Source organism: Ricinus communis, chromosome 6 (genome assembly GCF_019578655.1).
Source record: "Ricinus communis isolate WT05 ecotype wild-type chromosome 6, ASM1957865v1, whole genome shotgun sequence".
In the NCBI taxonomy this organism is placed as follows: domain Eukaryota; kingdom Viridiplantae; phylum Streptophyta; class Magnoliopsida; order Malpighiales; family Euphorbiaceae; genus Ricinus; species Ricinus communis.
The window spans coordinates 18,600,673-18,626,670 of NC_063261.1; the positions used below are offsets into that span (position 1 = coordinate 18,600,673).

General features: G+C 33.6%; 5 protein-coding genes across 10 annotated transcripts; 2 read left to right on the forward strand and 3 right to left on the reverse strand.

Annotated features, from left to right (window-relative positions):
* Window positions 1–1,886: 1,886 nt before the first annotated feature.
* LOC112534738 (receptor-like protein EIX2) lies at window positions 1,887–5,018 on the reverse strand. The gene has a single exon (XM_025157187.2). The coding sequence runs from the start codon at window positions 5,016–5,018 to the stop codon at window positions 1,887–1,889; it is 3,132 nt and encodes a 1,043-aa protein (XP_025012955.2).
* A 3,987-nt stretch (window positions 5,019–9,005) lies between these two features.
* On the forward strand, window positions 9,006–12,854 carry LOC8279179 (protein trichome birefringence-like 12). Of its 2 annotated transcripts, none has more exons than XM_048375662.1 (4): window positions 9,006–9,654; window positions 11,080–11,211; window positions 11,574–11,823; window positions 11,920–12,854. In XM_048375662.1, the coding sequence occupies exons 1-4, from the start codon at window positions 9,101–9,103 to the stop codon at window positions 11,998–12,000; spliced, it is 1,017 nt and encodes a 338-aa protein (XP_048231619.1). In that variant the 5' UTR covers window positions 9,006–9,100; the 3' UTR covers window positions 12,001–12,854. The 2 variants fall into 2 exon arrangements, with proteins under 2 accessions (XP_048231619.1, XP_015574188.2); XM_015718702.2 differs by having other exon boundaries at window positions 9,007–9,654; window positions 12,123–12,854.
* A 224-nt stretch (window positions 12,855–13,078) lies between these two features.
* LOC8279178 lies at window positions 13,079–14,010 on the forward strand. Its single transcript, XM_002518263.4, has one exon. The coding sequence runs from the start codon at window positions 13,387–13,389 to the stop codon at window positions 13,885–13,887; it is 501 nt and encodes a 166-aa protein (XP_002518309.3). The 5' UTR covers window positions 13,079–13,386; the 3' UTR covers window positions 13,888–14,010.
* Window positions 14,011–14,178: 168 nt separating this feature from the next.
* Window positions 14,179–17,405, reverse strand: LOC8279177 (protein RMD5 homolog). Of its 5 annotated transcripts, none has more exons than XM_015718696.2 (3): window positions 17,290–17,405; window positions 16,396–16,438; window positions 14,179–15,487 (listed from the first exon to the last, which is right to left on the reverse strand). In XM_015718696.2, the coding sequence occupies exon 3, from the start codon at window positions 15,483–15,485 to the stop codon at window positions 14,328–14,330; it is 1,158 nt and encodes a 385-aa protein (XP_015574182.1). In that variant the 5' UTR covers window positions 15,486–15,487; window positions 16,396–16,438; window positions 17,290–17,405; the 3' UTR covers window positions 14,179–14,327. The 5 variants fall into 5 exon arrangements, with proteins under 5 accessions (XP_015574182.1, XP_002518308.1, XP_015574183.1 ...); XM_002518262.3 differs by having other exon boundaries at window positions 16,396–16,497; window positions 17,290–17,394; XM_015718697.2 differs by having other exon boundaries at window positions 16,396–16,449; window positions 17,290–17,390.
* Window positions 17,406–17,966: 561 nt separating this feature from the next.
* LOC8279176 (glutamyl-tRNA reductase 2, chloroplastic) lies at window positions 17,967–21,101 on the reverse strand. Its single transcript, XM_002518261.4, has 3 exons — window positions 20,691–21,101; window positions 19,551–19,792; window positions 17,967–19,390 (listed from the first exon to the last, which is right to left on the reverse strand). Exons 1-3 carry the CDS (start codon window positions 20,950–20,952, stop codon window positions 18,272–18,274), a joined length of 1,623 nt encoding a protein of 540 aa, XP_002518307.2. The 5' UTR covers window positions 20,953–21,101; the 3' UTR covers window positions 17,967–18,271.
* Window positions 21,102–25,998: the final 4,897 nt, after the last annotated feature.

Sequence of the window (25,998 nt, forward strand, 5' to 3'; positions counted from 1 at the left end):
GCAGCTGCAGGTGTATTGCTAGGAAGGTGAGAGGTTTTAAAATTGGCTGCGTCACATTACAAATCTAGCACAAGTCAAATTAGTATCTTGTAGAAACTTGAAACACCTGCCACCAATGAGCCGACTCCCTTTTCTGAAGACCCTTTCTCTCTATGAATTAAATGATCTGGAGTATATATCAGATGAGAAGGTGGAGGAGTCTTCCTTTTCTGCATCGCCTTCTACAACATTCTTCTCATCGCTAAAAGAAATCGAACTCGTACGGTGCCCAAGTTTGAAGGGCTGGTGGAGGACGAGCAGCAGTCATCATTGTCAGAGGCCTCAATTTCCTTGTCTTCACAATTGTCTATCAAATACTGTGAAAACCTAATTTGGATGCCACTGTTTCCATCGCTGGATCAAAAGCTGTACTTGAAGAAAGTCAGCAAGAGATTAATAGAGGGGACGGTGACCTTTACTCCACTCTCTGAATTGAAGATTTTGAGTCTCAAAAACATTCAGGATCTGAAATCTCTGCCTGAGAAGTGGCTGCAAAGCCTCACATCACTCAACAATTAGACATCTTGGATTGTCCTAATTTGCTACACCTACCACCAATGAGCCGACTCCCTTTCCTAGAGACCCTTTCTCTCTTAAAATTAAAAGAGAAATGCAAAAGGACAATTGTGTTTCAATTATAGTTTTGCAGGTCAATGAGCTATATGCTTGTGATGCTGAATCTGCATTGCTCAATTGTGGAAGCATTGGATCATGGGCTTAAGCATTTGAGGTAGATGAAAATGTCGTCTTTCGTGTTTGCTTCCTTTATTGTATTTTGGTACATTGCATTCTGATGTAGGGAGAAATGTCCTGTTTTCTAATGTTAACATTGACTATCAGGTTCGTAAACTATCAACTAAGGCATCAATTTAAAGCCTGGAGGAAAAAAAGGAATGTTGACAATACAGGTCGGTTGTGCATTTTGTGTAAAACCTCCAGTTGTATTTCCCGAATTCTAGGAAAGTAATAGTTCTTGTGGTTTTCCTTGTACTTTAGATGAGTACATTCAGTAAGTGTGCAACTTTGACATGAGGTTTCACGAGGTCCTGAAATCATGTTATATAAATCCTGAAGTCCCCGATTGTCTTGTTTATTTTAACTTTTTAGTTACATTGGTCGTTGGTGTAGCAGGAATTATCATGTTTTTCTAATAGTAACATCGATTGCCAGGGATATAAATTTTCAAAGTAGCAATTAAAAGTCACATCCGGAACTTGGAGAATAGATGAGTGTGCAAAGGACTAACTGCAGTTGCATTTCCTGAATATGAGAATAGATATCTTGTTCTATGCACTTGTGGAACCATATATCAACTTTTTTACTTTCAGAATTTTCTAGAAAAATGCGATGTTGATAAATGGATGCAAGCTTCTTGTATTGGAAACAATATAATCTGTTTTGACTCCGTGGATGTTTATATTTTGTAGCTTGTTGTTTGAATTGAATGAATTTGTTCATTCTCTAATTTGTCTTCTTTTGGTTTTCTAGACATTTAAAGCTTTTAAATCTCAAAAAATTAAATTGGTATCACTAGAAATCAATTAATTTGGATGTCATTAAAACAAGTAAAATAATTTGAAAAAGAAATTAAAATGTTATTATATTTGCTCATAAGAAATTAAAATGTTATTAATACCAGCTTTGTCAGAGGAATATCAAAGTTAAATCATTTTACTGATAATAATTAAGACTCTTTGATTTTACTGATATTTACTTGCTGTGAAAGCAGTATTCCATCACATGTTTATTCATAATTTATTGATAAAAATTCAATCTCAAAATTCAGGTAACTTTTTACATCAAGAGCTCAAAAACTTCTGCATAATAAACAAAAATGAAAAAAGACCTTATTTGCCCATAATTTTCGAACTTGACAATTTGTTAACAATTGTATCCACAAAAGCAAAATATATGTCTCCCCAAGTTCTTTTAATTGCAAAAATTAAATAAGGAAGCAATAAACCTGTTGCAAATCCCAATCCAATGCTGAAGTAAAACCACTTATCAACAAAGCTATTATTCTTGCCAGACTCAGCAGTAGTCCGTCTGCCACCCCAATTACCCGTTGTTCCTTTGCCATTTGGACCATCATTTGAACACTTTACAGAAAGAGGACCACCGCATAAACCTGGATTCCCAGCGAAAGAGGATACATTAAAAGTTGCCATTTGATTCGCATAAGGAATGATCCCTGACAAGTTGTTGTTGGAAAAGTTCAGATGTGCTAAAAATGTCATTGAAGACATGCTTGGAGGAATTGAACCTGACAGGCTATTGTCTGAAAGATCAAGGGATAACAATTGACGCAATTCCGAAATGCTCTTTGGAATTTGACCCCTAATATGGTTTCTTGACAAGTTCAAAACAAACAACCCAATCAATTTTGTTATTTCTTCAGGAATTTCTCCATATAAATTGTTCCCCGAAAGGTCTATGCTTGTCAGAAGTGAAAGAGTCTTGGTGTATACAAGAGGTTGGCCATATACACTAGCTACTAAGTTTTCTTCATAGTACTGGGTCATATATGATCCATAGAACAAATAGATGTTTATATTTTGTGGTTCTGCCATGGCTTTGAAATTACCAAAGCTAGCAGGAATTGTGCTATTCAGATTATTTTCTGCCAAGTCCAGAACTTGTAGAGCACTCAAATTTGAAAGTGCTTCAGGAATATCTCCAAGAAAATTATTTGATCTCAGGCTAAGTATCCTGAGATGTGGAAAAAAATCTCCAATCCAAGATGGTATTTTTCCTGTAAATCTGTTGTTTCCGAGGTCTATGGTTTCCAAAGCTGACAAATTTTGAAGAGTTGAAAGGATTTCACCTGAGAATCTATTGTTGCTGAGGTGAAGTGTTTGGAGCATAGTTAGCTGACCCAAAGATCTTGGAACTTCACCAGATAAATTGTTGCTTTGTAGGTCTAGAGCAGAAAGCAAAGAACAATTCCCTATGCTTAAAGGAACACTTCCTGTCAGTTTATTTCTTGAAAGATCTAGAACTTGAAGTGAGTTCATCTCTCCAATAGAATCGGGGACCTCAACACTTACTTGGTTGTTAGAAAGAGCAAGGAAGACCAAATTTGGCATGATTATACCAATATTGCTGGGAATAGGACCAGAAAAATCGTTATTGGAAAGATCTAATAGGTGGACACCAGAACTTGGAAGAGGAATGTGTCCATGAAAATGGTTGGAACTCAAATCAAGAAGTGAAGAAGGAGCAATATTCAGTGGATTTGGCAATTGGCCTTCTAGGTTATTGAAAGACATATTCAACACAGACAGATTACCTGACATGTCCCAAAACCAGTCCGGTATGAAACCTGAAATGCTGGCATTTGGAAGATGTAGATAGTTGAGCTCCTTTTGAAGTCTAAGCCACGCAGGAAAGGAAGGACCAAGGTGGCATGAACCCAGTTCAAGATACCACAATTGAAATGGAGGGATCCAGTTGGAGCTGACGTTAAAGACAAATGAATTTGCAGATAAAAGCAAGAGCTGCAATTTACTTAGCCTTGAGAAATGAACTTCTGAAATAACACCTGTCAATTCATTGATAGAAACATCAAGAGCAGTCAACTCAGAGAGTTGTCCCAAACTATCAGGGAGGGTACCATTCAGTTTATTTGCTTCAAGTCTGAGTTCAGATAGATTCTGTAAGTTGCCAAAAGAAGCAGGAATGGGACCTTGAAGCGAGTTCCACTGCAAATTAAGTTCAACAAGATTTTTGAGCTGCCCCAACCAACCTGGCAGGTGACCCTCCAAATGATTGTCACTTGCAATTAAGTATTGCAAATTGGAAAAGGAACTTTTAGAAGGGCAATTTTCTGTTCCTTCCAAATCTTCAGGCAAACTTCCTGTCAGGTTATTACCTGAAAGGTCAAGATATTGTAAGTTACAAAGTTTGCCGATGGAGCTTGGAATTTCCCCCTCAACAGCATTGACAAACAAATCGAAGTAAGTAAGAAATGTCATGTTTCCAAGAGAAGCAGGAAGTTCTCCATGTAACTTATTCAGAGCAAAATCAAGAACTTCTATCCTTTCCCAGTTTCCTCTAAGAAGTTGGGAGCAATTTGCAGTGAGATTGTCATTATTCTGAAGCTTCAGTGATTGCAAATTTTGCATGTCACCGAAACCAAGAGGAATCCTTCCATACAACGTGCTGATGCTGAGATCAACGGACACAAGACTGCTGATATTTACTAGCCAACTAGGTAACATGGAATTGAACCTGTTAGCACTGAGGTCTAAGACAGTAAGAGAAGTGAAGTTGACAGAAGTGAGCATGGAGATGAAGCTTGACAAACCACAATCAGACAAATGTAGTTCATTTAAATGTGGAAGCTTATTGAATGCTTCAGCCCATCCTAATCCTACCATTGTAAGGTTTGTTCCGGTCATTGCAATATATTTTAATGAGATGAGGCCAGTCACCCATTCAAGGTTGTGAGCAGTTAGAGGCAGAAAGTTGGAAGAAACATCAAGAAACTGTAACCTAGAGAGGTTTCCAAGATTTGGAGAGATAACACCTCTAAACCCAGAATTTGATAAGTTCAGATATTGTAAATTCTCCAAAGTTGACAGGAAGTCAGGTATTATGCCATTGAATGTGTTGAAACTCAAGTCCAGATATCTCAAGGACTTAAGTTTTGTCAGTGAAGGTCTAATCTCTCCACTCAAGTTCCAAAATCCATACCTGCCAGAAGAAACATAACCTGATGGATATGGGTTATGGAGATCAACCACAGTAACAGCTCCGGTAGTATTGTCACAAACAATTCCCCACCATTGACAGCAATTGCTACCTTGCCATGAGGAGATCCGGTTTGCAGAATCTTTGAGACCGTTCTTGAAGTCAATAAGTGCTTCTCTGTCAGATTCTTTGCAGTCCACCATTTGAGCATTTCCATTAAGAACAGATTTTCCTGTTAACAAATAGATAACAGCGAATACAACGCAAGTTTTTGAAAGTGCCTCCATAAAAACTAAAAAAATAAACAAGGATTTTCAATTGTTACACAAACCCCAAACTATATTACTTCAATATATACAATCCATTCAAATGAAAATGCAAATAACTTGTAACCATTTCCTGATTAAACTGAAATTAAAAATTGCGAAAATACTGTTAGACTGATAGCTGCATAAACTATAGGATATTATTCGTTTATTAGAAATTTTAGCTGTTTAAGTTGATATAATGCCACATTGTTTTCATTAAGTGCTACGATGGTCAGTTTACATTAATAAATTGTTGCAGCAAGTTCTTAATGGTTTCTTGGAAATGGAGGTATACAAGCATGTCAGGAAAGAAATCATAATCTAAATCGAGCTAGCTTGAGTCAACAGGTAAATGCTACTGGTTTTAGGTGAAACTTCCTTGTCATTGATTTGATACAATATGTAATATATATATATATATATATGAATATTGACTTATGAACATTTGATTTTGAACATAGTTGATGATAAATTTCCATCTATAATATAGTAATATCTTTTTCAATAACCCAGTAGCAAATCTAGAAGAAAAACTGAAAAATAACCAAGAAATTTCAACAAATTCTCGCAAAAGATGAAGATAAGAACGATAAAAATATATATATAAAAGGTAAAATCCTGTTAATTTGGTTATGTTAGTATGTTAATGCATGTATTCATAACAGGATTTTACCTTTTATATTTTTTATATTCTTATCTTTATCTATTGCAAGACTTTATATTAGTTATACTCTCGTATAAATAAATAAATATATATTATATGAAAGCGATATAATAAATTATTAAATTACTTATAAAATTAGAAATGTTTTAGATTATTAAGTAAATTAAATTAGGATAAATTATTTTAGTGTCATTAATTTTTTACACTTTATAATAAATATTTATTAAATTTTTTATTTATGATTAAATAATTATTAACCTTTAATTTTAGTAAAATTGATAAATTTTACTGACATATTTATTAAAGGATATATTACGTGAACGGTTACCAAATTCTACAGTTCAAAATTTCAATTTATAATTAAATAGTTAAAAAAATTTTAACAGCACTAATTAATTTTTTTGAGACTTAAATATCAAATTTTTGTTATTTTCTTAAAATCATTCATATATATATATTTTTTTTCTCACTTTTTTTTCCCTTGAAGAGTAAAACTGGTTCTTATTTCTATTTCAACCAGTAAAAAGAATGATACACAAACTGGTAATTACAGGTGCTGGTGAATTTTAATTTGAAAGCAATTGCGATAGTTGGATTAGGAATGAGAAAGGAAGAACTCTCAACTCTCTTCTGCTGTTCCGTAAACTAGGTAACATGATTTTTCATTTTCCTTTTACTGCTCGTTGTTGTAGGTAAGAGTTATCTTGTTTTTCTAATAATAACATTGATTGCCAGGGTTATAAATTTCCGAAGTAGCAATTAAAGGTCATCTCCGGAGCCTGGAGGTGTTACTTTTTGAGTGAAAACTGCAGTTGCATTTCCTGAATTGTTACGAAGTTCATATATCTTGTAAATGTCCGACTTCAAGTCTTGCACTTTTCATCCTGTGCATGAGACAAATTAAATTGGCTTTCAGCTGATAGCAGTCAAATTTGTCTTTCGGAATAATGATATTTTGGCAGTCAGACTGTATATTCTTGTTTTATGCACTTTATCACAGTCTGTACGTTTTTCCTTCTCGCATGAAGATTCAAAAGTTTAAGAAATCTCTAAGAAAGCAAGTAAGGATTCTAGAATATTCTAAAATCATCTGTAAGCATGTAAAATGTGTAGATAAGTATGAAATTGTATAGAACATTTTATATACTCAATTTTAGTCATTATATCAAATCGGTCGTCACCGTCCATTAAGAAGGTGGAAGCTTATATATAACTTAGAAACTTCATTTTGTAATCATCAAGCATAATCAAATAAAAGAGTAAGCAAGATCTCTTTACAAAAGTTTTTCAAGTTGTTTTTAGCTCTCTATTGTTCTTCTAGCCATTTTAGTCAGCATTTTAATTCGAAGAGTAAGGCTGACTAGTTTATTTATCTGCGTAAAAAAGTAGCTAGTCGCGATTTATTGGTAAAAAGACCAAATTCGGTAGAAAGACCAAGCTCTTGACAACTTGTAGTTTCATTTTCAAAAATTTCGGAAAACTTATATAACTTAGAAACTTCATTTTGTAATCATCAAGCATAATCAAATAAAAGAGCAAGCAAGATCTCTTTACAAAAGCTTTTCAAGTTGTTTTTAGCTCTCTATTGTTCTTCTAGCCATTTTAGTCAGCATTTTAATTCGAAGAGTAAGGCTGACTAGTTTATTTATCTGCGTAAAAAAGTAGCTAGTGCCGCACGATTTATTGGTAAAAAGACCAAATTCGGTAGAAAGACCAAGCTCTTGACAACTTGTAGTTTCATTTTTCAAAAATTTCTGGAAAACTTATATAACTTAGAAACTTCATTTTGTAATCATCAAGCATAATCAAATAAAAGAGCAAGCAAGATCTCTTTACAAAAGCTTTTCAAGTTGTTTTTAGCTCTCTATTGTTCTTCTAGCCATTTTAGTCAGCATTTTAATTCGAAAAGTAAGGCTGACTAGCTTATTTGTCTGCGTAAAAAAGTAGCTAGTGCCGCACAATTTATTGGTAAAAAGACCAAATTCGGTAGAAAGACCAAGCTCTTGACAACTTGTAGTTTCATTTTTCAAAAATTTCTGGAAAACTTGATGCTAAGGAATGAATGGAAGCTTTTTGCACTGGAAATTCTATAGTTCCTGCCAGTGAGCTTGCAGATGTGCATGTAATCCATACTGTGAATATTTTATTGTTTTAGTGGCAGAGGACAAAGGTTTGTATTTAGTTGAATTTGTTCATTCTCCGGTTTGTTTTCTTTTGGTTTCTTTTCACATCATTTTAATTGGAATCACTAAAACAATTGATTTGGATGTTACTATTGTTAGATTTTAATAAAACTTCAATCTAATTCTTATATGCGCGAAACACATTAAAATTTAATATAAGTCTAAGTTTCGAAAATGGAAAATACAAATAAAGAAAATAAAAAATTAAAAGGAAGGTCAAATCAAACTTTTTTTTGTAATTTATAAATGTAATTAAATATAAAATTTAGTCTTTAGTCTAATGAAATAAAAAAATTATTATAATTATAAATGAATCTATTAGAAATAAAATAGAAATAATAAAATAATAAAATTTATCCCATTTAATATTTAATATATATATATATATATATATATTATATTTATCATATTTACTCATTTGATGCAATATTCAATTAGATACTAATTTTATAAATAGTAGTTTCATGGAAGGACAGCAAAAATAAGTCATTTTATTGATAATAAAAGAAATTCACATTCATGAATAATGCTAATGGATAGAGAGGTATTAGAATCTTTTTTCACATAAAAATATCAATAATATCATTTAATTAAACTTATTTGGTTATATTGTTTTAGTATAACCATAAAGTTTATTTAGTTATATTATTTCATTTGGTTATATATATTATTATTTCACTATATAGAGATGTTTATTTTAAGAGAAATGCGAGCAACACTTTTCCTTCAATATTCTTAGACTTTTATATTAGTTTATTTATCTTACATTTTTAATTTAGTAACTTGCCATCTATTTAATAAATTTAAATAAAAATAAAATATATATAATGAAATATTTTAAAACTGACTGTTAGTAAATAAAATTTATTTTATTCTTATCTATTAAAAAATTTAATTTAGTTTATTAGATAGATAATAAATTACTGAATAAAAAAAAGTAAGATAAAATAAATTAATAAAAGATCAATTATCTAAAAGAGTATTGAAGTTGAGTATTGCTAGCATTTTGTTTTAATTATAAAGTTTATATGTTTTTATTAATTTTACTTTTTACTGCTAGATAAAACAGAGCTTAACAGTGTCAAAATTCATTTGAATCTCTCTCTTTAAAAGGAAAAAAAGAAGAAGAAGGAAAACAGACAAACCAAACACGGTCTTAACTGGAAGCATCCCTCTCTCACACACAGGGCAATTTCAGACGGTGTATCAGAGCAATGCCATCAAAGCTTCCAGCTTCATTCCCTTGCCTGATCCTCCTATCAGTCTTTCTTCTCTACCTCTACTCGTCTTCTCTTCCTAATCATTTTTTTACATCCATTACCAAAACTTCCATTTCTACACCAGCCACTTCTTCTTCTACTACTACTACACCATCTTGCAATCTATTTAAAGGTAACTGGGTCTTTGACCCAAAACCCGCAATACCCATTTACAATGAGTCTTGCCCATTTCATAGAAATGCATGGAATTGCCTTAGAAACAAACGAGACAACATGGGTATCATCAATTCTTGGAAATGGGTACCTAATGATTGCAACTTGACACGGATTGATCCAGAGAGGTTTCTGCGTTTTATGAGAAATAGGAATATTGGGTTTGTTGGTGATTCCTTAAATGAGAATTTCTTGGTTTCTTTTTTGTGTATTCTTAGAGCTGCTGATTCTGGTGCTAAAAAATGGAAAAAGAAAGGAGCTTGGAGAGGTGCTTATTTCCCTAAATATAATGTAACTGTGGCTTATCACCGGGCTGTTTTGCTTGCAAAATATGAGTGAGTTCTTATTTACTTCTGTTTCATTTATAGAATTAGGTTTGGTTTGATTTAATTTGATTTGTTTAAAATTAGTGTCTTGGCAATTGTTATGGTAAGTTTTTTCTGTTATGTTGAATCTATTGATTGCTTGAACTGATATGTTGTGCATTTCTGCCAGTAATGCCCATATTCTTGGAGAAATTGAACAGATATGTTGCCATATAAATCTTCAGAGATATAGAAATAATGTAGATTAATTGTTTGCAGTTGGTTTTCAATATAAGGCTTATTGAATAGTTATCATGTAAGTCTTTTTGAGGAGTGCTAACTTAGAATGGAATGTAATTAAAACTGTTGCCAGTAAGATCTCTTCTTTTTTGGAAAGACATATACCATTGCCCCAGCAAGGTCAATAGACATGCACAACAAATTAAGGATGCTATATTGAGTAGCTGTGAGAAACCATTGGTCATAAAAAATTGGGAAGATTAATCGTATTAAGTTGATTTGGTATCGAAATGCGTTGTTCTCTCTAAATGAAACCTCTTTATATTTTTAGAACAGTGGAGCTGCTATTATTGTTTTGCATGTCCTCTGTTCATCTGTGGATTGCAACAGCCTTCCTCCAGTCCTGGATAAAGATGGCATGTCGATGCATAACAGCTTCCTGGTAGGCCTGCTATTTAAGCAAGGTAGTCTAAGTGCCTGTCAAACCACAAAGACCTATCAGTAAATCGAAAGCGCTTGAAGCATATAATGTCTCCAGATCACTCTGTTGCAGCAACTCTGCTGCATATCAGTTGAGACTCGCTCCTGCAAACCTAATTGCCATTCAAGCTGTCATTAGTACTGAACTATATAAACTAGTATGTGTGGATTTCACATTCACAGTAAGTGTTGTCTAGATTCTTTGTGTGGAGTAGCTATACAGCTTGAAGTTTCTTATGTCAAGACCAGAAATTATCTGGCAGAAACCTTTTAGAAAATGTTTAAGAAAAGGTGTAGATTACGGATTGCAATAGGGCTACATTTTGACATGGAGAAAAAGTTCAATCAACATATTCAATTGAGATCACTGGATGTTATTGAGGACCTTAAAGTTTCAATTTTGGTCACATTATCTGTCACTAAATGAGTGGATGCTTAGGGTTTTCCAAGAGACTTGAGTTTTGCTCACCTATAACGGAAAGACATTAATGCTGAAAATCACTATTGCAATCTCATCAGCATACTTTATTCTTTTGCATGTGTCTGATGTTACTGATGGCAATACACTACAGTTTCTGATGTTTGTTTAGTTCACGTGCACTTCATTTTTTATTTTTTTTTAATACGGTTTGTTTTAATATTATAGTTTACTTTACAAGTTGAATTTTACTTTATTATTTACTTACTTGAACTTTTGCATTTACAACCTTACTTACTTATAACTAATCCAAAAAGGTGGCAGCCAAAACAGTCTGCACTTGCCAATGATGGAAAGAGAAAATGTCGAGTAGATGTTGACATACCTGCAGATGATTGGGCCACAATTAGTGACTTCTATGATGTTCTCATATTTAATACAGGCCATTGGTAAGTTTCTTTCTGTTCTGCAAATTTTGTGAGATCTGTAGTAGAGCTTGAACAAGAATATCTATTCCTACAGTTACAAGCAGAAAAGGATACACCTACGGTTCTCTCAAATAGTTTTCAGTTAACTGTACGCCTACCGGTGTCTGACGGAGGGAAATTAAGGCTGAATGAAAAAGCATTTGTAAATAAAATCTAGAGTTCTTAACTAGGATTGCTAAGAATGTACTTAATTAGTTCCATTTTGTACTCTTTGTATCTGGCAGTTTAGCACTTAACTGTGAGTTCCGCTTTTGTGCTTGTTTTTGTGTCAGCATTTCAAGTGTCTAATGTATCTTTAACTTGTATTAATTTGACTTGAGTAGGTGGGGTTATGACAAATTCCCTAAAGAGACTCCTCTTGTTTTCTATCATGCCGGACAACCGATACGTCCTCCTCTTGGGTTGTTTGATGGCCTTAAGGTTGTTCTTGAGAATATGGTCTTGTACATACAAAAAGAGATTCCTATCAAGACAGTCAAGTTTTGGCGAATGCAATCACCAAGGCATTTTTATGGTGGTGAGTGGAATCAAAATGGAAGCTGCTTGTTTAATGAGCCCCTGAAGGAAAGTGAGGTATAAATAGGTTATGATGGAAATTTACTCTTTATACTCCCTTAGCGATCCTTGCTTGTAGTGACAACCATTTTTGCATTGCATTCCATGTTACAGCTAAGCCTTGGACCTCTTAGGTTATATGTTGACAGTTTGCCATATCCTGAAATGTTACATCAAAGTTTCAAACTTTGTTAGCGGATATGACGTGAAGTAAAGTTTGACCTTTGACATCATGCCGATAATGGTGTGCAGTACTTCGTCATGAAATTTATATTTTATTTGCTCATCTAAGAGATTATATACTGACACCTGGACAGCTGGACTTGTGGTTTGATCCAAGCAACAATGGAGTAAACAGAGAAGCCAGACAAATTAATCAGGCAATTGAAGAGGCATTGCAAGGCACAGATATTCACCTGCTGGACCTAACTCATTTGAGTGAATTTAGAGTAGATGCTCACCCAGCAATTTGGTTGGGAAAGAAGGATGCTGTGGAAAAATGGGGCCAGGATTGCATGCATTGGTGCCTACCTGGTGTTCCTGACACTTGGGTTGATATTCTGTCGGAGCTTATCCTAACTAGTACAGAAACAAGGTGATGAACAGAGAATATACTGCTACCAAGTTGTATCAAGATTTCATTTTGCAAACATCTGTACATCACACAGTAAAAGGCTAGGCAGTTCATGGACCATGTTTTTATGATCTGATTATCAGAATACAAGCTGGTGCTACAGACAGTCCTCTTGGAGATACTGATTCAAGTACATTCAGTTCATTTCACATAAACACTGTGAAGGGAAATAAGTTATTCCCTGTGATAAAGAGAAACAAAATTGAGACGAAAAGTAGGACATTCTTTTGGGCGGTAAGTGATCTAGAGGCAACTGATTCATTGCATTTTCTTCCACTTGATCCTATAGGTTAGCAAGTTTGAAATGTCTTGTGTCTATAAACAATTCTTTCTTCGATTTTACTTGTATTGAGCATCTTGTTTCCCCACACAGGAATTTTCCTTCAATGCGTACCAATTCCCAGTATTCTGTTAAGTCATCTTGCATCAAGTTCCTTCTTTAAAATGCAACTCTGTATAATGAAATGACCAGCTGAAATTTAATAAATTTCATTTGTCTCACTGCCGTCATGTTCATGGGTTGCTCAATCAAGCAGGACAGGTTTATTGTCATGTTAAAGCAAATGTAAATTTGTAAAGAATCATGTTTCATGGACTTTTCAAGAATCCATATTTCTTTTTCTTTGTGGATATGTTCTGTGATCACAGGAAGTTGGACGTGGATGCATATCCATCTCATGGGTGAGTTATTAGAAAGAAACCGTAATTTTGACCAGCCGATTTTTGTCTTTCTGTTAGGTACCATCCCACGTGCTAACATATCATTTTTTGTTAATAACATATATTGTTAGGGCAAAATTGGTCGAAATGCCTCTCTCTCTCTCCACTGTTCAGTTATCTTCTCAAAACGTTCTTTATTGTTAGTGTGACCAATTCCACCAGTTGACGAACCCTAATACTTGAATTTCTTCAAAAATCTCTACTGACCCATTAACCTGAAACCTAAAATGGCCTTAAAAATCCAACTTTTATCCCCAAACACAATCCCTCAAGCAAGAATGTTCCGATATTTTCCCTTCCCAACTGCAACTCATTTCAGCAACAGACTGAAAACTCATATCCAATGCAATAACAACAACAAAGTTAGTGATGCTGACCTTGCATCAGATTTAGCTACAGAAGTGGCAAAGATAAATACCCAATTAGTGCAAAAAGAAGAAGCCATGAGAAAAAGCAAGGAATTACTATTCACTGAGCTCTGCCACTATTTGGATATGGAAAAGGAGGAAGTGAAGAGGAAATGGAGCAATTTGGATCAAGAGGAGAAATGGGTTTTGATAAAAGGGTTTGTTGATGAGTGGGGTATCAATTTCCACCCTTTGTCTGCTAGGTCCGTTAGAGCAATGATTGAAGAGTATATAAATGAAAAGAAGTCATCTTCCAGTTCTTCTGCTTCTGAGTTGTTTCCTGGTTTGAAGAGACTGATGGGATTTTCTGAAAATAAGTGAACTTTTGTTTAAAATATAATGTTTAGGTCCTTACTGTACTTGTTGCAATTTATTTGGAACAATAATTAGTTTGTGATCTTTATCACTTCTCAGCTAACTCAAGTTTCTTTTCCCTTTGGCTTTTGTTTTGCGTCATTCAAATTGAACTGTAAGTATCTAATATGTCATTAAGAAAAACTGAAGTTGTTTCTCTGGCCTTTCATGAGTTCAATAGAGAGATCAGACTTGTGGCTTCTTTAACTTTTTGCGTTATAAATGGTTAACTGGTTCATCGCAATTGCTTCCATTCTATGTATAAACATGTCTATCTTTCTGTTATTTATGCAAAAATCAAGAGACGTTCAAAAAGAACGTCTATATACAGAAATCCATAAGAGAAACGAAAACCATATAATCACCATAAGCAGCCACCAATTCCCCTAAACAAATCCTATAAACACTCAGAAAAATAACTGCCTGCATTGTGCGATGGATGCCTCAGCTGGACAGTATGGGCATTTGAATGTCCGTGAGCTGCCTTTTGACATCTTGGCCATTGATTGCTTGCAGAGGACATGAAGACAGGGCATAAGCATTGGTGGATTTTCGTCGCTGCCTTGCTCCCTACTCACAGGACAAACGAAAATGGAATGAAACTGAAATTCTCTTCCCAATTCCACTGGCACCGGAAGCTGCTTCAGTGCTTGCCACTCCTGCTTCTTTATAGCCATCACTTCAGCCAGTTTTAGAAGAGTTGGCAATCCATCAATCCCAGCTGATATTGCTAAGCTTAATGGGCTCCCACAGGACTGCCCTAAGAGATTGCAGAAATCACGAGTCAGCTCCTCGGACAACTTCTCCCAGTGGGTTGGAGACAACAACTCAGAATGAGGATAGTTTTCAAGCTTGCCCGTCCAACAAACAGAAACTATCACCCTTAGAAACTCTTTCGTATGAACTGAAGCAAAAGGAGAAAGATATGTTTTTGCATAATTAAGGGCATCAGCTCTACTTCCTCCCTTCAAAATTTCCAGAAACTGCAGGCGATGAATTTTCAGCTCCAGATTTGAATTACTCTTCATGAGCTTTTCACGGTTGGTAGAAATCCATTTAAGCGCAGGAGCAAGGTTTTTAGCTCTAATAGCGTCCAGTATTTGATGCAATTCCAAGAATTGAGATCTTAAAGCTGTTGCTTCTGGTTCTCCAGCCTCATTTATTAGGCAATCTCCAAGATCAAAGAGGCCTTGCCGGTAAAAATGGCTTGCTATTATCTGATTCACTAAATGATAGTCAAAGTCAACATTTACGTATGTCCTGGATATGTCGGGATGGAAAGATTTCTCAAGGATTTTTGGGTACTTGCTAAGGTCACTGTTCAGTTCCTTTTGTGACCCTTCTAGTTGGTTCACTGGACAGATTGTGTTCAGCTTATGCTTTAACTCTGTGAGAATGGACTTCTGATCAACAGGAGACATGGGGTCTCCACTTGACTGGATTTTTGATAGTGCTTCTTCAATCTCATATCTGACCAAATCAATTACTTCTTGGGATTTAGATAATGACAGTTTTTGCTTCTTGACAACACGATCAAATGCATCTTTCACGGTACTGAGCTCCATTCCTGAAAAAGAGAAGAAGGCAACCAAATAAACGTAAGAGGAGCATAAGCAATTCTCAAATCTACACATGCCGATGAATAGTAAATGGGATCATGGTTAAGCTATTAAGGACCATGTTGACATGAGAAATATGAGAAGACAAATGCAGATGATAACAGAAAATAGACCTGAAAGGCACAGTATGTAAACACTTTTTCAGTATAAAAATAATAAAGAAAAATGAGTGGCACTTGCATGATATTTTCATTGCATTTCAAAGAACTTAATGCTCCAAGTCAATAATGCAAGAAATCACATCTTTAAGGTTAAGGAAATAAATCTCTAAGGCAAGTGAAACAACCAGGGTGAACTTTAAGCTTCTAACAAGATTTTCAAGCTCCAGATCAGACATCTAAATATGGACAAACAAATATTCCAATAAAATTACCTAATAAGAGCAATATGGAGTTATTTGAGTCTAGAGCTAGTAGAAAGTTCTCGCGGTCAATAAGAGCATTACTGTATAAATGCTTGAGTTTTGACCAAACAGTCTGCGATCTCACTCATTAATCTTCCAAAGAACATTTCTCAAGCATTATGGCTAATGCTTCAACCTAGCTATGCCATCAATAAAGTCCCATCACCTCCATTCTCAACAATATAAACAATGGCATAAGTGTATGAATACGGGGGTCGCCCTATTTTAAAGTGGTGTAAAGTACTTCAACTCTTGATTTTACTCGAGTCCCTCCATCTGATAAAGGCGCTTGGACATGGGCATGGCATTTCGAAGTAAAGGGAAAATCTATAAAATTTTGGAAAATAGGCGAGTCCAAATCCTAACATCATCTTTTTATATAAATAACCTAAATGGTCATAACATGCTTATAAACTTAGAATCTAATTTCAGTAACTAAAGTTGAGAATATACCTTTGCCGGGCCAAAAAACGCATTTACTGCAACAAGCTTCTTTCTGCAATGAAGCTGCGACTACGTCACTAAACGATAAATTTGCATGACAAGCTTAATCAACTAGTAAGAAAATACAAAATTACTTAGTTTAACTGCATACCAAATCCATCCATACATAGACAAGTAAATAAAAGAAGCCCCTATAATAACACTTCAAATCCTCATATATATATACAATCACAGAAAAAAGAAACATGAATCTTTTATCAAACTGGCAGACGGGCACCTATTATACATAACCAATTTTCAGCAAGAACATGAATCTTTTATCAATTAAACACATTTAATCATGCCATACAAAAGAAAAAAAAGACTCCATTGGATAGCTCCAAAAACACACTGAAGCATAGAACATACTCCATCATACTCAATTCGACTAAACAGTACAACATTCTTCTATACCAAATCGAGCAACAAATATCGAAATGCAAAAAGAAAAAACAGATCATATTGCTTTAATTTCCTGAATTTTCTCAGCTATCAAACAAAGAGAAAAGACAACAAATGTCGAACAATTCCATCACAGGACACACGCACACTTGATCACGCGTACAAACTTCTTCCAATTGAAGAAAGAATTGAACTTTTACATACCATATTAATAAAGATAATAAATATACGCAAAAAAAGTTGAGATAAATCATAATTCTTTGGCTCTACTTCTGATCATGAAATTGAAAAAAATATATATATATATATATATATATATATAATTATAATTAAGAGTAAAACTTCGAGACCGAAAAAATAAAGAAGGAAAAGTACCTAAAACTTAATTTCAGAATTGAAGAGAATAATAATAGAAAAAAAGAATTAGAATGAAAGAAGAGTTGTAGAGATTGAAAGAATTACCAGAGAAGTGAGAAGCGATACTGAAGAGAGAGAAAGAAGAGGAGAGAGAAAGTCATTAAGCGTACGAATCGAGAAATCTTGGTTGGACTCAACCACACGTGTGACTTTATTTTATTTTATTTTTCTCTTTGATTTTATTGCCCTTACTTTCTTTCTTTATTATCCTTTTTGCCCCACTGCTGGATTTTATTTTTTCTTTATATTACAATAAATGAATAAATGGCAGCAATTAGAATTTTAATTTTATCTTGTCAAAAATAATTTAAAATAATAGCAATAATTCCAACTTTTAAATTAAAAATCTACTTATAATTAAGATCATATTAACACGCTTAGTATTAATAATAGCTACTATTTTAATTTAGTGATAAAATAAAGAGTGATATTAGAATTTAAGGTCCACTGATAATAAAATATCTTTTTGAAGTCTTTCAGAAACAATTGTTTTATCTAAAATGTGAGAAAAGAATTCGTAATGATATGTTATCTTTTACTCGTCAAACAAAAAGCATTGAGGATAGGAAAATGTATCAAATCCACATCAAGAGGGAAAAAAAAAATAAGTAGATGCAGAAGATTATAAGAACATGGGACACTGGTTTATTTCTTGGAAAAATAGAAGATATACTCCAAAGATGTATATATCATTCCCACCAGTCAGATATACATAAACCAAATGATCAATGAATAAGGGAATCATTATTATTCAGATTAAAGTTGAATCCAATTGGTATACATGTAAGATTCAGAATCAAGCTGAATCGAGCCGCCGTATCAGTTTTCAACTCATTTCTTCTATGATGACTGTATAATAAATACTTGAGAACAATGAATGTACGAGGCTTCTGTTTCTGAAAAATGGAAAACAGAATGATCTCCGAGGATATCAGAATGTATTGCAGCAAAGCAATAACATGGCGAGGATGGTATCATATACTGGCATAATTGCAGCAAAAAGGGTCTAGAAACTAGTCTCAAGAGCTTACTTCTGCTTTCGTTCTACCTTTGTTCGTACTGTTTCCAGAATTATCTCTGTCTCAAGGTCAAACATTCTGTTAACGGCATGCATAATCTCAAGTATTTCTTCTGGTTTACGACAGTCATTTGTGTCAAGTCTGAGGTGCTGCATTGGACCGTGAAGGTACTTCTTCAACATACCCATGCTAAGATCATAGATAGCCTTCTTCTGTTTCTCCGAAATGTCACCCATCTTTGACAGACACTTGTCTAGTTCAGAAGCTCTAATCCTTTCAAAATAAGCCCGCAACTTCTTGATGGTCGGAACTGTCTCAAGAGAATCCTTCCAAGCTTCAAATTTATGCAATTCCTCGGAAATAACTGTCTGTGCTTCCATTGCTTTCTTGAGTCTATCCTCCTTATTGGCAGCCACCACTTCCTTGAGATCATCCACATTGTAGACTTCTGCTTCCTCAAGATCTGAGACACGTGGTTCTACATTCCTAGGTACAGAAATATCAATAAATAGCCGCCTTTCTAATTTTCGGTCCAAAGGAAGGAGTCTCTGTACATGATCTTTCGTGAATAAAGGAGCCTCTGATGCAGTGCAGGTGAAAATAACATCGGCTTCACCAGCACATGCCATCATTTCTGACAGGGGTTTATAGATGATTTCAGTATCCTTAAGCTCTTCTTGCAGAGCAGCAACTCTCTCCTCAGTTCTATTCACAGCCACCATTTTGGTGCACCCTTTTGCAGCCAGGTGTTTGATCACAAGCTTCCCCATCTTGCCAGCTCCAATTACCAAAACCCTAGCATCATAATATGAAGACTCTGGAAGCTTCATTAGGCCAAGTTCTACAGCAGCTGAACTGACAGAAACAGACCCTGAAGAAATATTGGTCTCGGTTCTTACCCGCTTCCCAGCAATGATTGCATGTTCAAACAGCCCGTTAATTTTCCTGCCAAAGCCAGATACTCCTTGTCCAAGTTTTTTTACTTGTTTTACCTGGGCAAGGATTTGACCCTCTCCTAGAACAACAGAGTCAAGGCCAGAAGCTACTTCAAATAGGTGTCTTGTCGCATCTTCGTTATACAACATAAAACGGTGCTGGCAAAGCTCAGAAACAGGAATTCCACTAATCTGAGAAAGAAAAATTATCATCAGTATCAATCTATTTTTGCTCATGTTGATGTTGGTATTTTCTGGTTGTTGTTATAAAGAGATTAAAACACACTTGCGCCTACTATTCAGAGTCAAACAAAGGCAAAGAGAGAGGAAAAGAAATGGAAAAAGCAAGTACCTTAGACATCCACTCAGTCACTTCTTTAACGCCTCGATGTTGAGACAAAGCCACAACATATATTTCCATTCTGTTGCATGTACTCAGAACAGCAGCTTCTTCTATATGGTTTAAATCACAGAGCTCACTAATGGCTTGAGGCCACTGGGCTTCTGGAATGGCAAGTTTCTCGCGTACTTCAACTGGTGCAGTATGCACATTTAGGCCAATGACAACAATGCTGCTCTTTTCCTTTGTATATCCTGATAAAAGCCAAATACTTGAACAATTAATCCACATTATATAATTCTCAAACAATAATGGACAGCGGGAAAAATTAAAATTGGACAGAAGCCTCTCCTTGTTTTGTTCAATTATGTAAAAGTATCAAAATATGCAGCGCCATTTGAAGTTGCAAGTATAACCTAATCCTACTTCAAATGAAAACTGCATCTGGAACAAGAAATAAAGAAATCGACATTTAAGACTACAAATGTCTACGGCAAATAAAAGCTAAATGCTGAGAGTTAAGAGTGCACCCATCTTCAACAACTAGCAAGCCTTATTTGCTCTCTAATCACATTCCCCCACCTCTAAAAGCGACATGCTATTACTAAAATAAACACTCTTAAATTGGAGCTGACCACTAAAATTCTGTCAAGGATCATAGCAAACTCATAAAAGCAAAGTGATGACCCTTTACAAAATATATTTCTGAATGGAAAAAGATACCTTCAACTAACAGAAATATGAATCTTTTGACTCCATAAATTAAAACATCTTCACTATATAATAATTACAAAAAGAAAGAAAAAAAAAACAGTATTTCAACTCAATACAGTTCATTTCTATTCTCATAACTCATTATCACCATCATGATTCCTAGTCCAAGGTCCAATTCACATTCAAAAAGCCAGATTAAGTTCTTGAATTCCATTTCCCAAGAAGCTTGGTAAATTTCATCATTTTTTTTTTTTCAAAATTGAACAAGACCAAATGAAATGAATAAAAGCTTGAACAAGAACAATTATATTAGTCAACCCTCATAAAAATCATAGATTTTGACTTTTCTATTTTACATTTATAACAACACAAATTAAACTAATAACACAAATAAAGCAAAAACATAAACAAATAAATGAAAAGAAGAACAGTACTCACTATCAATTCCAGATGCCTTAAGTTGTTGAAGAGCTAAAAGGTTAGAGTTTTTGGACTCAATCTTATCAATTGGATTTAAATTCTGAGAACCACCTTCAGACCTCAATGACATTCCTCTGTAATTCTTCTTTTTCTCCTTCTTCAATATTTGCGGTCCATAACATAAACTAAATGAATAAGAAGACGCCGATGAGAACTCTGATTGCATTTGCCTAGACGGCGCTACCGAGACAGCGAGGTTTCCGGCTGTCGCCACCGTCATTGCAGCAAAGAATCGAAGAAAAATGAAGCAGCAAGCAAGAGAATCTAAATCCCTAAAATTTATTGAGGACCTGATTGATTAGTTTTTGCAACTTTTGGGGGGTATTGTTGGCCGGTTGGGTTAGGTTTAGTTGGATTTGGTGGCAAAGGATTGGCCTGTTATAAAATAATGTTATGTAATGGAATTTTCGTCCGCGTTTCTTCCACACGCCATCTCAGACCAGCCCGGTCAATTTTAGAACAAAATAAGCAAATAATTTTTTATCTAATTATTTTTCTTTCATTTAAGAAAAATAATTTAATTATATTTATATAATATATAATTGAGATAAAATATTATGTATATATATATATATATATAAATATGATATGACATGTATTTTTTATGTTTATTTAGATTGATATTATTATATGATAATATATTAATTTTACTTTATTAATTAAATAATAATTTTCAATCTTAAAAAGTAATTTTAGATTACATTTTAATATCAATTCATACCAATATAGTGAATATAATAACTATCAATTAGTAAAATCTATTCATTTCTAAAATATATTATTAAATGTATATTTTTATTTCCAGTGAAGTCAAATTATATATGTCTAAGAATTTTATAAATAAAAAAATAATAATTAATTAAAATAATAATAATGGTGAAAAATAATTTTAGTAGAGATAAAAATCATTATTAGTGATATTTAACCAAATATAATTTCATTTTTAGCTTTCCCCAGGCTTCTTTTCCTCTATTTGCCTCCAGATAGAAGACACCTTTGGGATTAGTGATTAAATTAGTTTATTTCTTAAAATTAATGCTTATGCACTTTAACTAATTCATTTTCCCTAATCCCTCTGACTAATTCAGTTTTTATATTGAGTGCAGGATGCACATTGACATTACCTCTCCCGGGTTTGACTTGCCAGGCATTCATTATGAGCATAGAATTTGAATATTGAAGATTAAGAGTGGAAAACCAATTCACCTACCCACTTAAACAATCTGCCAGTGGTTAATCACAGACTAAATTAAATGTGTTTTAATTAATTCTTTAACTAGAAATAAATATAAATTTTTTAATTTTTTTATTCAACTCGAATAAAATACGAACAAATTTGAATAATTTATTTCTGGATGATTAATTGTCTGCTTAAATAGAGGAAAAAAAGATAATGACTTTCTAATAGTTTAATTAGCAACCAAACAATGGATGTCCAAAAGGAGGGGCACATATGTACTGGTGGACTGACGAGAGGGAGATAACAGCAGTCCAAATTCAGTTTGGATTATGTATTTTTATTTTATTTTTAATTTCCTATATTCCTATTTGTTAATTGATTACGATTAGTGTTTTTCCTAATAAGATTAGAAACTCAATTATATTATAGAATAGGCTCTTTTATATTCTTTTCCTTTTCTCCCTAGGATTATATATATATATATATATATATATATATATATATATATATATATATATTCATATTCATTCTACTCAGTTCAGGACTTGGATTTTGTACAGCAGCTATAAATATAAACCCACCAGTGACTCCCATTATTTTGCATTGCTGTTCTTGAGGCAAATTTAAAAGCTTTGCCTGGGTCTAAAGTCACAGGTTCGGATTTTGAGTCAGAAAAAAGCACCCAAGTAAGATTTATTTATTTATTTATTTTTCAATTTAGCTGCCTTATGGATGCTGTTGATGGGTCTGTCTCGGGGGATTTTGTGCATTAGAATAACAAGAACACAATGGTTTCTGGGAAATTTACAGAGATAATGTGGGTGTGGGGTATAAAAGATTTGCATAATCTTTGGGGTTCCGATATGGGCCGCAATATATATATATATATATGAAGAAAGCTCTGATTTTGCTTGTGAAATTTATTATTCTGTACCAGGAAAATGGTCATCCTAATATGTTACGTGTCGAATCACTGAGAAAAATGGTAAATGTTTGTGTATGAATTTAAATCTGAGTCTGGGAGTATTGGTACATGTGATTGAATTTTGAATGGGTGCCACCAAAAATATACGTATTGTCTTCATATATTGAATCAGTTTGTGCTGTATGTGAACCTGACCACTTAAAGGGAGTGTTTAATTTCTTAGTCTGAACTCTGAACCTCGTAACCAATGTCATCTCTCCATATCCTTAGGTTCTAAATTTGTATGACCGCAGAGATGAAAAACCTTCACTAATTTTCTTTTTTTAAAAAAAAAAAAAACCAGTCCAAATTCAGTCATGTATATTGTAACTGATTAGGATTTATGTGTCTCCTAATAAATTTGGGAATTCAATTAACTTGTAAAATATGCTATTTTATTTTCTTCCTATAAAATTTTTTGATTTAAATTTCTAATTAAAGTTATAACTATCCACTAATATCAACTTATAATTATTTCGACGTTTCTATTTATTTAATTTTATAATTAATGAGTTGTCATAAGTATTTATTAACGATTAAAGATTACTTTTCAGCTTGATTGCAGAATACCAATCCATTTATTCCTAAAGCTAACAACATGATGAACAACCATGAATTAGAAAAGATGGATTCTTCTACACATGATACAAATTCAAGCCTTTCTGAATTTTGTGCAGATGATGTGCTTTATCGGTATAACTGCGAATATGCAATTGCTCTTTGGGAAAAAATTCAACAACAAATTGCTCAGACCCCAACATCAAAAGTATCTTCAATCTCACAAGAAATATATAAACTTCTTGATGCTATTACCAAGATTAAAGAAATCGATTCTTCTCCTTTAAGGACTTTAGTTGATGAATATTTTAAAATGGTTAAAGCATTATGTTTTGCCCAATCTTCTGCTAATAGCCACTTGACACGAGAGAGAAAAACTGAAGAGTTGGAGAATCTTATCCAACAACTTAAAGATTTACATCCTCTCAAGAATGAAGCCTTAAAGAAATGTAATTCTATTCAGGTTGAATTAGCACAAATTGAACAAGAATTGGTAACGCTTGAAGATAAAAAGAACATACTTGAATGTTCGTTACAGATTCACGAGGAAGTACTATTACATCTTGAAGCTAACTGCTCAGAAGTTGAAGAGATATTGTTGGTTGTCAGAAATACTCCAATTTTTTATGAATTTGCTCTTTCTGACGTGCAGCGGATAACTTTTTTAACAAAATGTGTCCGCAACAGACTTGTAGACACCACGTGGCAACCCACCAAGTCACAGCTATAGACTCTATTGGCTATTTCTTAGTTCCTTAGTGCTTGTTGAGTGTTACTAGCTAGTCCTTTTCTATTTTATATTTGTTTTTGTTTTGTCTTCAAAATTCGAGTTGGTTCTTGCTTAACATTTTTAGAACAAATTTGCAATCGAGAACGATAATCTTGCTTACTTTATACATGTTTCAGCTTTTAATTCGGTTCTATTTGTTTAAGAATAAAAGAACTCATGTGGAAATGGGTTAGAGATTTATATTCTAGGTTGCATGCCAATTTCATTTTATGTTCTTTTTTGAAACTGAATGGATATTTTACTGAGGAAGATCCAAAGATAAAGCTTGACAAAAAAAGTGGGATGGATCATCACCCCAATATTTCAACGCCTGCACTAGAGTTAAAGCATCTGATTCAATACTCAGTTTGGGCCTCCTTGAAACGAGGGGCTCCAGCAATGCCAGCATCCATAGGCCCTTCCAGAAGGCCACTGCACACCATCTTCATCAAACCAACCTCACCTCTAATATTCCAGCCATGTGTCACGTGAGTTTTGTCGTGTTGAAACCAACACGGCCGTGTCGTGCAGCCTTCCCTGCCTAGTTGCAAGGCGGGCCGTGACACATGACCCCACTTGTCGTCCTCTGAGAAAACTGCTCCATTAACATTATTACACTTTAGCAGAGGGTAACTGGGCACTGTTGAGAACAGAGAGCTATGAATGTTTGGTAGAATTTAAGAAATAAGAAAAAAGATAAATAAATAAATAGAAGAGATATGGGAGAGGAAAAATATATATTTAAATGAAATATATGATTTTATCATAATAAAAGAAAATATTTCATAAAATTTGATAGGATTTGGTCATAAAATTTGATTTAGTTTAAACATATAAAATATGAATTAACAAATAGTTTCTATAAGAATTTATTTAATTCATTTATATCAAACTACAGTCTCATAATTCATCTACATCAAATAGAATGTAAATTAATTGGAAAAACAGGTTTTGAATCTTAGATGATTTTGAATAGTACTTAAAAAATTAGCTATCAAAACAATTGTCGCATCTAATTTATGAAAGTAACTAAAACATTCATGTTGAAGTTTAACACTTTAAATAGAACATAAAATAATAAAATATTACGCGAACTAACTTCTTAAATTATCATGCATATATAATAAACTTTGAAAATGAAAATATTATAAACTGTCAAATCAAATAAAATTAAGGTTCAAATTGGTCCATGATAAGTTTGGATCATTCCTTTTGACCTTTTGAAGCCATTTTAGCTCAAAATTTAATAAATATAAGATTATTTCAATCTTCATTTCAACCTTTTTTTTTTGGAGAATGACCTACACATGCTTTATTTATTAATAAAAATATTTAATAGATAAAATAAAAATTAAAAAATAAATTAAAACAATTAAACCCATCCAAATTTCATTCGTATTCTAGAATCAATCATCGGCTTTTTTATAGTTTCTTTCTTTTTATCAGATTTCAGACAAATTTTATCCATCCAAATAAAAAAAATCAAATCCTATCTAAATAAAAAGAAAATCAAACTCTATACAAACCAAATCTCACCTACAGGAACAAAAAGAAATCAAATTTGTACATAAATGTCAAACCCAATCGACGGTATTCAAATGATGGCGGCGACTGTGAACGATGATAACTGAGACGATAATAATTGAGGTAATAACAATAAACAGCGACAGTTGAGACATTAATGGTTGAGTCATCGACAATGATGACGATGCTTGAGGTAACGACGATGATAATGGATGATGATGATTATCATGACTGCGACAGTCAACGATGAGGACAAAGAATCAATCATTAT